Genomic DNA, 13,432 nt, shown 5'->3' with positions numbered 1-13,432 from the left:
AAGACACGGCTGGCGAGATAGAGGTAGACCACATATCGGCTCATTTGGCCATATTTTCTCTTTTTCGATGCCGTTATACTCATTGAAAACTTTTTATCACCTAGCCAATTTCAAGGCATGTAGAGTAGACCTTCAAAATATTCCAATATAAGAATTATTTAAAAATTGCATCTGCAAAAATACCGTGGAATTTTTTTCAGAATTCCAAAGAGGTAAATACCAACGCAAGATAATACTCTACGATGTTACTGTATGATGATAATCAGGGCCTACTATCTATACCCTTATTTTTTCATGTGATGACGAATGTTTTCATGAGAGTAATGAAACAAAAAAAAGGTTGAGCGGGAGAAGTGGATCATCTTAATTTTTTTCTACCACTTATACCATTTATCTTTGTCAAAACTTACGAGAGCAATAAAGCTATATTTAAGCTGATTTAACTGGTAAGAATAATGCACTTCTTTAAATTGGAACCGATAACCGACGCTAGGAATCGAACGGGATATCAGAATCAATTTTTAAAAAGCGTGGCCCATCAGCAAATCAGACCAGAAAAATGTATGCATAATTCCAGGCTTTCCTGGGAAATTTTAATAAATTTCGGCTTAATCTTACGTGATTACTGCGATACATAAGAATTTTAAATCGCCCAAAATTACTTCAATACGTTCAAATAATACGTATTTATGTATTATTTTAAGTTCCTAAATTGACTAGACTGACACTAAGTTATAGAAATTTTACACTTAATTTAACGAATTTCTGACTCGACACCTCAAGACGTTCGTAATAATTTAAAGAGTTGTACAATCAAATAGATGTTTTCATAGAGTGCAATTTAAAATGTAATAAATACATTGTAAAGAAAACGTGTACATAAATTTTAAAGATTTTGAAATTCCAAGTTGGAGTTAAAATTCATGTATAATTCATGCAGAATTCTCACGGTCACCGGAACCCTGTTAAAACGAATTTCGATGAGGACTTGAACTCACCTTCCGATCACCTCGCAGAGCTCGTAGATGTCGTCGAAGAGCACCTCCTCCTCCGCCATGTCTGCAGACGTTGTTTACCTCTTCTTATCCCGAAAAAAAAACAATCTCCCGGAACCAGATGCAAGGAGTGACGGGAAACGGTCTCTTTTACCGTCCCCGTCCGAGGAGTGGAACACGCCCCCCTCGCAAGCACAGAGAACACAAGAGGCACCGGCGAAAAACTTAAAAAGAGAGGAAACAGAACACTATCGCTGGTTGGAGACCAATAAACAACGACACCAGACACACCACGCGCACAGTCGCGGTCACTCGCGGAAAACGAAAACACGACGACTATACATCCTTTATCAATGCGGAGAAATTTTTGGCTCAGGAGATTGTGGGGATGTTGGAAGGGCACAGTTCAGGAACTGTGTAGATTGAGGGCAATGAAGACTGCAGAAGCAAGTATGGGATTCCTTCCGTTTCCTTACGGTTCAGTATTCCTTTTCCGAATGAAATGAGATCTCTTCCAAGTGTCGTACTGCCACACAGGAATCCTAACTTCAGCTCGTTCACGGGCTGATGGCACTTTTTAGAGGTTAAGAATGAATATTTCACTATGAGGGACACACGAAATTCAAACCCTTATATTTTGTCTCAATGAAGACAGAGCTGGATCTTGTCTACCATCGAAAGAAAGACTGAGATCCGTGTCAAAGACACGCCTTTATTTTTACAGCAAGATAAAATTTGAAGTCATCTCCGACTCGTTCTATGCACTCGAAGGCTCAAAAATCTCTTTCATATCCTTTACTCCAGATATCCTAGAACTTTCCCGAACGTGTTGGCGCTTCTTGTGCAACAAAGCAACTTTGAGAGCACACGAAACGGTGGCGACCGAAACGTATCTTCCTCCCCTCCGGCTCCAGGGCTTACAAACGCGTGCACGGGATGGAGCTGCAAAGGGGTGTTCGGGAAAAGGAAGGGAGCAATGTCAGGGTGGAGTAGGGAGCGCAGTTATACCCCCGACCGCTCTGCGGAAAGGGGCGAACCCTAGGGCGCGAGGTGGAGGGGATGATATCGGTGGCGTGAAGGCGCCGGCGCCGCTCGGAAACCACGGCACCACCCTGGGCGCCGTAAGGGGCCACGCCAAAAAAGCAAGCCGACCTTACTCCCGCAGCCGAACGGGCAGGCACTGGTCTTCCGTAGCAGCAGAGCCGACGGTTATGTCAACGCGGAGGGGCATGCTTCGCAGTTCCACGTGACAACACTCTCGTGTTCATCTCGACGATGAACCGGCTTGGATCGGAACCTCTAACAACGGCGCACAGATTACGATCTCGCCTGATGGCAGGGGAGTGACTTTTACCAAGGCGAAATATTCCTCAGAATCCTTCAGTTTAACAGCACTTATCCTTCGGGAAACCGTAAACGGACCGTGGACAGGCTGAGAGAGTTGGAAATAAGGGAATGGTCCACTACCCTCACTAATCCTGGCGAGCCATTAAATTTTTTACGAAGAAGCGGAAAAAACAACACACACACACACACTACCCCACTATACGAGGTCCAAAAAACACTACAGAAATCCTCTATATTCCTTAAGTCACAGATATTCCCTCAGTTTTTCCACTCAGTGCACGGTGAGAGTCGCAGAAGAGCCGCTACACAGTCAAATCAATCAATGGAAAACGCAACCTTCCTTTTTTCAAGCTAGGGAGTTCATTTTTTCCCCGCTGCCGTCTCTCTCAAATAAAAAAAAACTCGTCACAGGCTGTGTATTGGAATGAGGCGTGTAAGTCTTTTTTTATTCATAAAAAATCTGGACTTCGATCCACTTGAAGCAGCGTTTCACACAAGACAGGTTGGTGAGTGAGTTTCTCCTCCTCTACCGATTCGACAGCACTTCACCGCAAGGGAACGACGACCACGGGGAAAGCTCGGCCAGGACAGCAGTCATCCTCGGAGAACTCAGCAGCCGCGTTGCCGGCAGAGTCAATGACTTGGCCGGAGACGAACATGCTCTCTCCTCCTTCTTCCTCAGGGCCGGCGAATCAATCCGACTCTATATCAAGGGGAGAGAGGGAGTGGAGTGAGTTTATCTGGAGGAGGCGGAGAGGGCAAGAGAGTAGTAATGGATTTCTGTGGGGAGTAGTTTGGGGCGGGGATGGATGGGATAGTTTCACGAGGATGTGGGAGGGGTCGCGTGGTGTACCGGTAAAAGTAAGGAGTTTGATCACTACTTGCTTTTCTCCTTGAGAAAAAATTTACTCACTCCCCCCGAAAAAGTCAGTCTATATGTGTAATAGCCGTATCGCGTGCCGCAAGACCATTAGACTCGGCGGTAAAATCTCATATTGCGGTATATTATGGAGTAAGAGGACCGACTTGACTGGTGGTGGTTGCGGGTTGATAGGTAATCCTGTGTGGGTTGAACACACCGTGGAATCAGCCCACTACTTTATGTACACGTAGAACACACCCACACGCTCTAGCCACAAGGCGATTGTGGAGAATCCGAGCCCCCTTGGAGTGTTTGAGAGGGCAGGAGGTCGAGTAGCCGGCTAGCACCTCACGCAGGCCGGCGAGAGGATGACGATACTGCCAGCTTCGTAACGGGAGACACACGCAAGAAGACGGGATGATGCGCTGCGTACGCGATCGTTGACTACCAAGGTTTTTTTATTCCACTCCGTCCAGTGACCTGCACAAACGTAACCGCTTCTCCTTACATCACTCACGCACACACAAAACGGTCCAAACCACACCTTTTTAAACTGCTCAAGGTTTCTCGTTTCCTTACACCATCACGGTCATCTCGCCTTCCTTCCCCCCGGTTTTTACGCAAAGCCGGTCTCTTGACTGGTGGGCGAAGACCCCCGCTCTCCCCCTTTACGCACGCAGCAGGAGTGAGTTACGCCCGTACAAGCGCCCGGTTCCAAACGAGGAGCAAGAGCGGCGAATGGAAGGAGTGTATAGAGTGAGAGACGACCGCTGCCCGCAATCGCCGACTCCAAACCCAGAGGGAGTTCTATCCCGCGGGGAGCGGGTTGACGATCTCGCCGGTTGATCAGCGAGGAGGAACACGGAAGGGTTTCAAGCTCCTTCCCACCACACAACCACACCCAAATAACTCTCGCAGCAACCTTGGTGCTCCGGGCTCAACGTCATACCGCTACCACACCGCTTGGAGAGGACCAAACCCAGCCAGCCAGCCCAACCCCTCTGCCGCGACTGCGCACTGGCACGGAGCAGACTGAGAGGTTCCGCCAGTCGCCACGGCAGCGCGGGGGCACGCGCCGGAGGCAGCGCCGTCGGCGGGGCACGGGGAAACTACGATAGAGTGAGAGAGGTGCTTTGGCACCCGAAAAGCCAAGTCGGCAGGCTCCCTCCCGTGCAATTAGTCGCTAGAATGCTGGCTCCTTCCACCCCCTCGGTTTCACCAAGGAAGTGTGCGACCTTCGCTAATTAAACCACGAAGATGTTTTACCGATTCTGGGTCGTTATATTGCGAATCAATACTGATCATTTCGTACTCGTTGCCAGCAAACAGAGATCGCCTAAATGACGAAAATGAAAGATAGAAAAAGCTAAACAACAACCTAGGATATGATATTCTAGAGCATAATAACTGATAAATTCGAATAATCGAGGCGATATAACACTTAGATTGATATTACCATCCACAGCATACAATTAAAAGCCTTTAAATTTCATACAAATTATGATTGATTTTAATTTTAAGAAAATTCTGAGGTTTGCGGCAAATCGGCAAATGGAAAAATAAAGATCGTGCCAGTAGGCCTGAAGCGTTTGAAAATCAGGAGACACAGAGGAGATCGGAGAGGTTTAAATGGACGGAATATAGAAAGACTTGAGGAATTCTCGGCGCGTTGGAGGCTGGTAATCATTATACGGTCTGAGCCCAAATAACGCCATCACTTAAAATAGAACATCCTCGCCTAATACTACGAAATGAAGACCATGCAGAAGAATAATCAAGACAGGAAAAATTATTTTAATAATTTTAAACTTATAAAATGCTTGAATCTATTGAACAAAAATACTATTTCCCAGAAAAATAAAATATTCTTCCAATTTTATCAATGTCAAGTGTTTCGGATGACAAAAAAACATAGGGAATGACAGTAAGGAAAAAAATTATTATCGACGCATAAAATAATTTTTATTGCAGCTCTACCCTACGGAGTTAACGTGATAAAGGCAAAGTTCTCAAGAAAAAATATTTCCGATGCTATCTGTAATGTATTTCTTGAAATTTAAGGATCTTGAAAAAACAAAATCTTTGCTCTCCACAATATTTTTTTTTCAAATCGCATTTCACCAAATAAAATCACCAACTGTGACACATGAATTTATCAAGTTGTGGTGAAACGCGTTTTGCAGCTGGAAATAAAAATTCTGATGAGATAAAAAAAATGTTTTTTTCTTTCAATATGAATGTAAAAAATTTCGACTAAGTAAGACGTGCAGTCAGCAATTAAATTCCATTTCCGTTTGATAGTTAGGGATTTCGGATTCTTATTTTCATTGTAAAAATATTCAATATTACCTTCCCTTCCACCTCCTAAAGTGCTGATTTCAATGATGCTAAGTATGTTAAGCGTAGAAGCAATCTTATTTAAGATAATTTTAAAATATTTGTTTTTGAGTACTCTGAACAGGCTCAAAATACTCCATAATTTTCAGGTAACAAACTTTTCTTGTATAAAACCACTTTCATTCGTTGTTTAACACCGTTATCGCCAGTATGTGCCCACTCCTATAAGATTTTTCAATACCAAAATTTCTATTTCTGTGATTAAACTCCAAGAATATCATAATCATTAACGGTGGTCAACAATCGTAAGATTGATGTAATTTTTGTTTTTTCACTGCGAAAAATTGCTGTGAAGTTTTATGGGGTTTCGCACCGGGTCAGGCTCGAAAAAATATCAATAATATCAGCAGAGACTGTGGCTATAATTTAAGCCATATATGGGACCACCTATTAAAAATACGAGGGGACTGGCAGCCAATCAGGAGACGCTGAACCGCCCTCACCAACAGAATTATGTATATATACCCCGAGGCTTTGAGGAATTGGTATTGGATTCCTGAATCCCTGATGACGAAAGGCGAGTTGTCCGTCGAAACGTTGGAAGGAGAAATGGAGGACCTGACCCGGTGCGAAACCCGAGAAAACTTCATTGCAATCGTAAGATTGGTTTTACGTAGCTCTCCACACCAAATCATTTCTTCCCTTTCATATCCTCCATTACATATTCCATACATTTTATCCGTGGTCTTCAGTTCCATTCTTGCCACCCACTTTCACCTCAACGATTTTCTTCATCAGGCCATCATGTCTCAATATAGGCCGATTAAGCTTTTCCGTTTTTTTTTTATCAAGTTTGTTTTCTTCTCCATATATTTTTTTCGGCGTGTCTATTGTTTACTAAAAATTTTTATTTAATTTCGAAAATTTCAAACTTACGTAAAATTATAGTTTATTATCAAAACTTTTGAAAAAAATCCGTTTAGTAGAACGTAATAACATATACATTTTAAAATCAATAATACGTTTTTACAATTAAAAAAACTGGAGATATGGTTAAAATGGAGAATTTTTTGGGTTAATTTCAACAGTTGAGGCCAAAAACTTTGGGGAAACACATAATTTTTTATGTGCCTTAAGTGCTTATTTTTTATTTTTCAAAATATCAACCGGCACTTTTCACCATCTTGACCTGCTAGACCTTTTCAACAATATTTCATTTTCCTATGGGACGGCATCAGGCATTGACTTCAACGGTTACCACTGTAGAGACCTTTTCTTTGTCGTTAGATATCAATTAGTTGATTCGTTAACTAATCACTGGAAATTAATCATTATAGATATATGTATGTAAGCGGCTACTTAGTTTCCCATTTACTTAAATGATCACACCGTTTTAGAAAAAATAATACAAATCGATTTTTGAGGCTTTTTTTTTAGAATTTTCTCATAATTTTGCAATGAACAGGAACGTATACAAAAAATACTGAAAAGCGACTTCTAATCTTTCAACACAACCAATGCTGAGAGATTAGAAGAGGCTTTTCGGCAATATATTTTGCTACGATAGCTGTAAGTAAAGAATTAGTTCTCTGGAAAATCAAACGAAGTTTCTGTCATCCATTATTCATTTTACAAGTGAGCTGAAAGAAGAACCACGCAATGGATGATTAACATTCAAGCGGTTCTGGTGATGGTGGAGGTTCATGTCTGGACCATTTCTGAACCGTAGGATTGGATCCGATTCCGATCAGAAACGGATCTAAACTTCCAGGAATATGCTATTTGCATCCCATTACGCTTACTGAAGAGTAAATTCCAATTACGAACGAAGTTGATCCATAAGCGCATTTTTGAGCTCATAAAATAACAATACCCTCATTTTCATTGTTTGCAAGTAGGCTTCCGCGGAGATTATGATGATATCTGGTGATTTTTCCGGGTATTCTTCCGCGTTTATCCATTTTGTAGGACAATATTTCGCCAACGTTCCAATTGGCGAAATATTGTCCTACAAAATGGATAAACGCGGAAGAATACCCGGAAAAATCACCAGATATCACCCTCATTTTCATTATTTACCCAAGTTAAGAAAAAACTTTCTTAAATACTCAACTCACTTGTTATTTATACAAAAAATCCACATCACTATACGGGAAAAACTTCGGAAGGTGCTGTATTAAAAATAATTTCCTGGTGATTTTAAATAAATTATTTACTTTTATGTTTAGAATAAAATTTCTTTTGCAATAAAAAGAGTAATTTTAGCGAACACCCAAGTTTGAAGTTCCTAGAAATCACATCAAATATCTTTTCGGGAGGGTGATATCCCAGTGGATATATATCACCCGCTATAGTGGATAGGTAGATATCACCCGCTGATTAAAAGGTCGCAGCTTAAAATTTCAAGAGAAGCCTTCCGGCCCCCTGCAATTAAAACCCTCGAAGTACGAGGGTGGAATGGAGCTGAGCCCATTACCCTGAATGTGTGATCACACGCTCATGGCTAAGTCTGGAATGAGCTCTATCGGGTTGAATCAGTAGGTGAGTGAAAATCATAGTTAAATTTTCATATTCCAGACTCAATTTTTCGTTCAAAATTTCATACGACTGTGGCAGAAAGTAAGGAATAATATGGAACAATGTATAGTTATAACTTTCAGGAAAAACACATAAGGAAAGTGTATAAATAACTTCAAATGAGCACCAGCCAATCGGACGACACCTGAGCTTTATTGTTACACTCGCCAAACGGCCAAATCGGTTCATTGTGAAAGAGAATGGATTCCTATTATTTTTTGATTGCCTAAACCGAAAGATTATTACTCATGAAGTACGCATTTCAACGCTCTTAGATTTTTAAAGGACGATATCTATTCTTCGCGATTAAACGAAAAGTGAAAAATTTCAAGCGCGCGAAAACGCGACGGCTAAGTGAGAATGCTGGGAAAAGCCCGTGTGACGTATTTCTGGTTCCCGTTGTCGCCGTATGAGGTGACCTTGGGGCAAGGCTTTGAGTGCTGATACGATTCAGGCTGCTACCAGGTATGAGTACCCTGCTAGCAGGTAGCGCTTGGCTTAAATAAGGATTATTATTAATACCCTATCAAACGAAGGAAACTTTCCAACCTTAGGCAATTTTAATAGGTGATTATTAAGAGGTGTTTCCCTGATCCCTGTGCCTCATGCATGCATTGGTAATCTCAGACGATGAAAACTCCTATCTACTCGTATAGAAACTAGGTCCCTGTGGCGTCACGTGGAGTGGCATCGCATGGGCGCCAATCCGGCCTTTGTCAAATGCGGTTAAATTGACCATTGCCATTCGTCTAAACTGGGATTTATAAAACCAAATGAATTGTATATTATGAATACACTAATGGTGGGTACGGAATCGCAATCGATACCTTTCGTTTCCTTTGACGAAGGAAACTACCCTTTTGGTCATACAGGCATTAACACGCCTGAGAATTAAATGCAAGTCGTTTTCCGTAACGTCGGCCGATACGACAGAATTAAGCTTGTATAAGTACGGGAAGAATTTCCTGAATATTATTCACCAGGAAAAATTAAAATCGTCTTCTATCATCGTAGGTCATTAATGCTGCAAATGACTTGCCGCAACCATCCACTCATGCGTCGTAAGTATAAGCTTCATTTTCTGTATTCGCGCAGGTGCTCCCAGGTAGCTCATAACTTGTCCTAAGTAACTGGTTGGATACCTTTTTTTTGTCTTTTTTTCTCTTCCGTTATCTTCATCTAACCATTTGTGTCCCACTATAGGGCCGATTAAGTGCTATATGTCGTACGATTAAGACCGATAACTCGCAATTCATAGCGTTTTTTAAATCAGATATATAATATTGAAGCCGAATATGGAAATTTGGACATGTATTTTTTAAATATATATGACCCTTAACATTTTTAAGCATTTATCGGGAAACATTACGCAAAACTTTATTTTTCAACTTTCAGAATTACTCTGATTAAAATTCACCCTTTATTTCCCACCAAAAATATCAGTATACATTTTTTTCATTCGGTAAGAAAAATAGACTAAAAAATGCTGTTATCACATGGCCATAGATGATGGGCATGGGCGCGAAGACGTATTGTATATCTTGGTGCATGTCGGTATACACTCACCCCCTGCCAAACACCCTTGAGGTGGCTCGCAGGGTATTATCTAGTAAAAAACGTGGTGCGCACTTAAGATTATAAAATTAAAACTTGCCGGTCAATATATATCAGACTTGTCTCCATGGGAAAATAGATATAACAGCACATGCGCACCACTTTTGTGTATCTGAAATGATCTTCTAAAACTTATTTTAACTTTCTCATCAATCACATTTGATATTTTCAATAATTTAAGATGCCGTAGGCTGTTATTTTCTTCTTTTTAATAAAACTTGCTTTTTTATAAAAATGATATTTTTATAACATTTAATTAAGATGAAAAAATAGACTCATGTTTGTAATCGAAGCACCCTATATCAAATATAATATAATGCATGTACAGCCAGAAAAAAACACATTCTTTAGGAAAAAATTAGAACTTTTAATATCAATTATTAATATTGATGAGCACAAAATCTTCTTTCAAACCATTGCATCATAAGCTGGAGATTCATCCAGCGATTTCTTTGTTGTATTTTACCTGAAACCTCGACGTAAAATTTCATTTATGGGGTAAATTGATTCGAAAACATGAATTTCATATTCATGACGCATTTTCATTTGAATTTCAAGTAGCATCATTACGAATATTGCAAATAATTATTTCATAACTCGAATTCGTAGACTACAATTTGGCCATGTTTCTCAACAGTGGTATCAGTTCAATCTTCCTGCCAAACAGACCGATGATGGACGCTGTTTTTCTTCCATTTTGCGCCACTATCGTTTTATAGGCTTTGACATCGTGCACTAGACTTTCCTTGCACAGCACGCGGATACAATTGCCATTGTGGGCGGCGTAAGCATTATGAATTTTCCTGTGAAAAAAAAATCAAGAAGTTAAGCGTGAAACATAATAACGTTTTACTGTATTTCGCACCGTAAAAATATTTAATAAAAGGCCGCTCTTATGAATAATAAATTACTATTTCATGTAAAATATATATTAAATTATGTATATCTGATGAATAGTTCAAGTAATAATTTACAATACCAGCACCCAGCAATGGCGCCGACTCCATGGGGCCTGAGGGGGCCCGACCCCCCTCAAAAATTCGCTATGGGTGTGAGGAAAAAATTTGTCGGGCTTGGCGATTTTCCTCGGAGTGTCCAGATATCGAGATTCGAGTTATCAGGGTTCTAATGTTGATAATATGAGTCTTCTAAATTGCTTAAAAACTTAAAACTCACTACTTATAAAATTTCCCAGGGCAAGATCCCCGGTTTGGGCCCCCCAACATTTTTTGTAAGTCGGCACCCCTGGCACCCAGTAAGGACATGATCATAATTACGTAAAACTCTCACATCAAATTTATAACATTCACGTAGTCGGGTTTGAATGTGCGCACAATTCGATTCTGTAACTCCATGCTAAACAATAGAATTTATTGCAATGTAATGGAAAAAGTTATAAAAAATCTCTTAAGATTAAAAGTTGCAATAAATGAGTTTTTTCATCATTTACAAGCATAAGAAAATTGATTTTATTCAGGGCAACATGGAGTGATTTCACCGTATGACCTTGCTATGGTTGGCTACCTGGTCACCATGATCCAGGGTGACAAAGAAGTCCTATTAATGGAGCCTGTACCAAGGTTAATTTGTAAATTAAAAGTAACTGCCAATTTTTCACAACTAATTTAACTTTCTAAAAGAAGAATTTCGGGATCTCCTCAAAATTGGCATTGGTTTGGGCGATGACGTCCTCCTTACCGTTTTCCGCCAGGCTATTTCAGTTACGAAATTTAAAAAAGTCTCCGCAGGCCATATCTGATTAATACGTTTTTGTTATTAAAATAAATAATTTTGTAATAATTAAAACTTTAATTCTGTAATTTTAGCTATTGTCTCTTAGCAGGTGTGCAACCGTGCATTGTCTTATAAAATGAAGAAATTTTTCTGCTTCAAGTGAGGTCGCTTTTCTTAATTTCTACCATCAACCGGTCCAATAACGATTCTTAATACTCTACAGTTATATTTTTCCCCCTTTTCCAATTATTCGATGTAGATTATTTCGCATAAATATCAAAATGTCGTTGCCACGACTTGGCTGGCCCGTTTTACCATCTCCGCCTGCTTTGGAGCCAGTTCGTCTTCAAAATTCCACCTTTGTGCCTGTTATTTGGTCTCAGTACTGTAGTGATGAATCAATATTTTATATAATGTAATGAATTGATGCGGAAAATCCTGAGGATTGCGAAGGAAAAGCGGCAAAACAACCTTTGAGTTGACCACACGATTGCGTTTACTCTCCTATGTGAGAAAACACGGTAGCAATCTTACCGATATTTTTTCACACCCAAATGTTCGAGCTAAATTGAAGCAATTATGCTTTTCGATGTGCCTGTGGCCCTACCTATAACGCGCACTTCGATTCGTCTAGCACTTAAAACCATATCGAGGATTTTGTCTATCATTTTGGGGGGTAGACACTTCCACAGAGCGTCCGGAGTAATGTTAATTTTTTTTCGGATATACGGAAATGTTTTAACTCATTTACCCAATTGTAATTAGTTTTAAACAGTAGCGGATCTTCCGTAATCTTCATTCAAATTACCTTTGATATCTTTCGTCGTTAAACCTTTCAAAAATAAGTGTTTTATCACCACAGAAACCTTAATTTTATCCATTTTTATAAACAAATGAAAGTTATTCACTACAATCGGCATCAACGATGAAACTACGGGATGTATACAGTTGAAACTTTAACAGCTAACTACTCACGAGTGCTATTTTCTAGTCTACATTAATTTTTGATTCTAAGAAAGTAATATCTTGGAGATTCTAAGGACTTACTGATCGACCGTCTTATTTTATAGTTTTATCGAGTTTGTATTTTATATTGGTCGTTTTGCATTGTTGCTATGCAAGTTTTGTTTAAATAAATAAACAGGCATTCGGGTTTTAACGGCAATTGAGTAAAAATCAAATGATTTTGCTGTTCTTATTTCGTTCTTTTTTTTTGAATAAGTTTTAAGAAACCTCGTGAGAACCCTCAGTCGTTATAAGTTCTCTGGAGAGAGCAGAGCTCTGAAAATCTGTAATATTTATTCAACGAAAGGCATTCTCGGGCGCTGGATTTTTAAGATGAAAGATTCCATTTGCCAACTGATGGGAATACTTATGCGTTCTCGGTCGGCTAATTTCGCTGTCAAGGACGATTGCAGCCCTAAGTTGAACCGCACTACATCTTTCTCCAATGTTTGCTTTTCTTATCTTCGACGAGAACAGCCCTCCTCCGAGCGGAAACGAATATTTTCCGTGTCGGTAGACTTGTCGCTTATTCTCCGCCACCTTTGTTCTCGTAACCACCTTACACGCACATATCCGGTTGGACCAAAGTTGACCTGGTTCACGTAATGTCACCGTTTCCGCCTGATTGCATCCAGTCCCTAATTTCTTTATAGCGTTCGGAGCAGCGAAAAAAAAATGCAAGAATCGCTACGGAGGGAAGCGCCAGCCCGATTCGCGGCACCGATTGAAGTCATTCGAGTGAGGGTAAAATAAAATACGATCGTGGAAAAATTAAAATCTCAATAAGAATCTAAGCGACATCAACCACCCTTTTGGTCCTCATTTTAAAACGCAGTTGAAGCAGACACCAGCGGAACATATTGCATCCTCATTGGGTAAATTTTGAAAATACCTACATCTACATACTACCCCGCAAGCCGAGTCAATAGGTGTGTGGCAGGCATAGCAAATAAAAAGGAAA

General features: G+C 40.2%; 2 protein-coding genes across 2 annotated transcripts in view; both read right to left on the bottom strand.

The window, feature by feature from the left end:
• The window catches only part of LOC124164475 (peripheral plasma membrane protein CASK-like), a 527,806-nt gene extending 523,608 nt beyond the window's left edge, over positions 1 to 4,198 (bottom strand). Inside the window, exon 1 of the mRNA XM_046541802.1 lies at positions 999 to 4,198. Within this exon, the coding sequence (XP_046397758.1) occupies positions 999 to 1,057 (59 nt within the window). The 5' untranslated portion in view covers positions 1,058 to 4,198. The remainder of the gene's footprint in view (positions 1 to 998) is intronic.
• Positions 4,199 to 10,064: 5,866 nt separating this feature from the next.
• LOC124164003 overlaps positions 10,065 to 13,432 on the bottom strand; it is a 42,781-nt gene continuing 39,413 nt past the window's right edge. The window contains exon 6 of the mRNA XM_046541154.1: positions 10,065 to 10,535. Within this exon, the coding sequence (XP_046397110.1) occupies positions 10,343 to 10,535 (193 nt within the window). The 3' untranslated portion in view covers positions 10,065 to 10,342. The remainder of the gene's footprint in view (positions 10,536 to 13,432) is intronic.

Source organism: Ischnura elegans, chromosome 8 (genome assembly GCF_921293095.1).
Source record: "Ischnura elegans chromosome 8, ioIscEleg1.1, whole genome shotgun sequence".
NCBI classification, from domain to species: domain Eukaryota; kingdom Metazoa; phylum Arthropoda; class Insecta; order Odonata; family Coenagrionidae; genus Ischnura; species Ischnura elegans.
The sequence above is the reverse complement of the archived record's forward strand: the minus strand, read 5'-3'. Positions and strand labels throughout refer to the sequence as shown.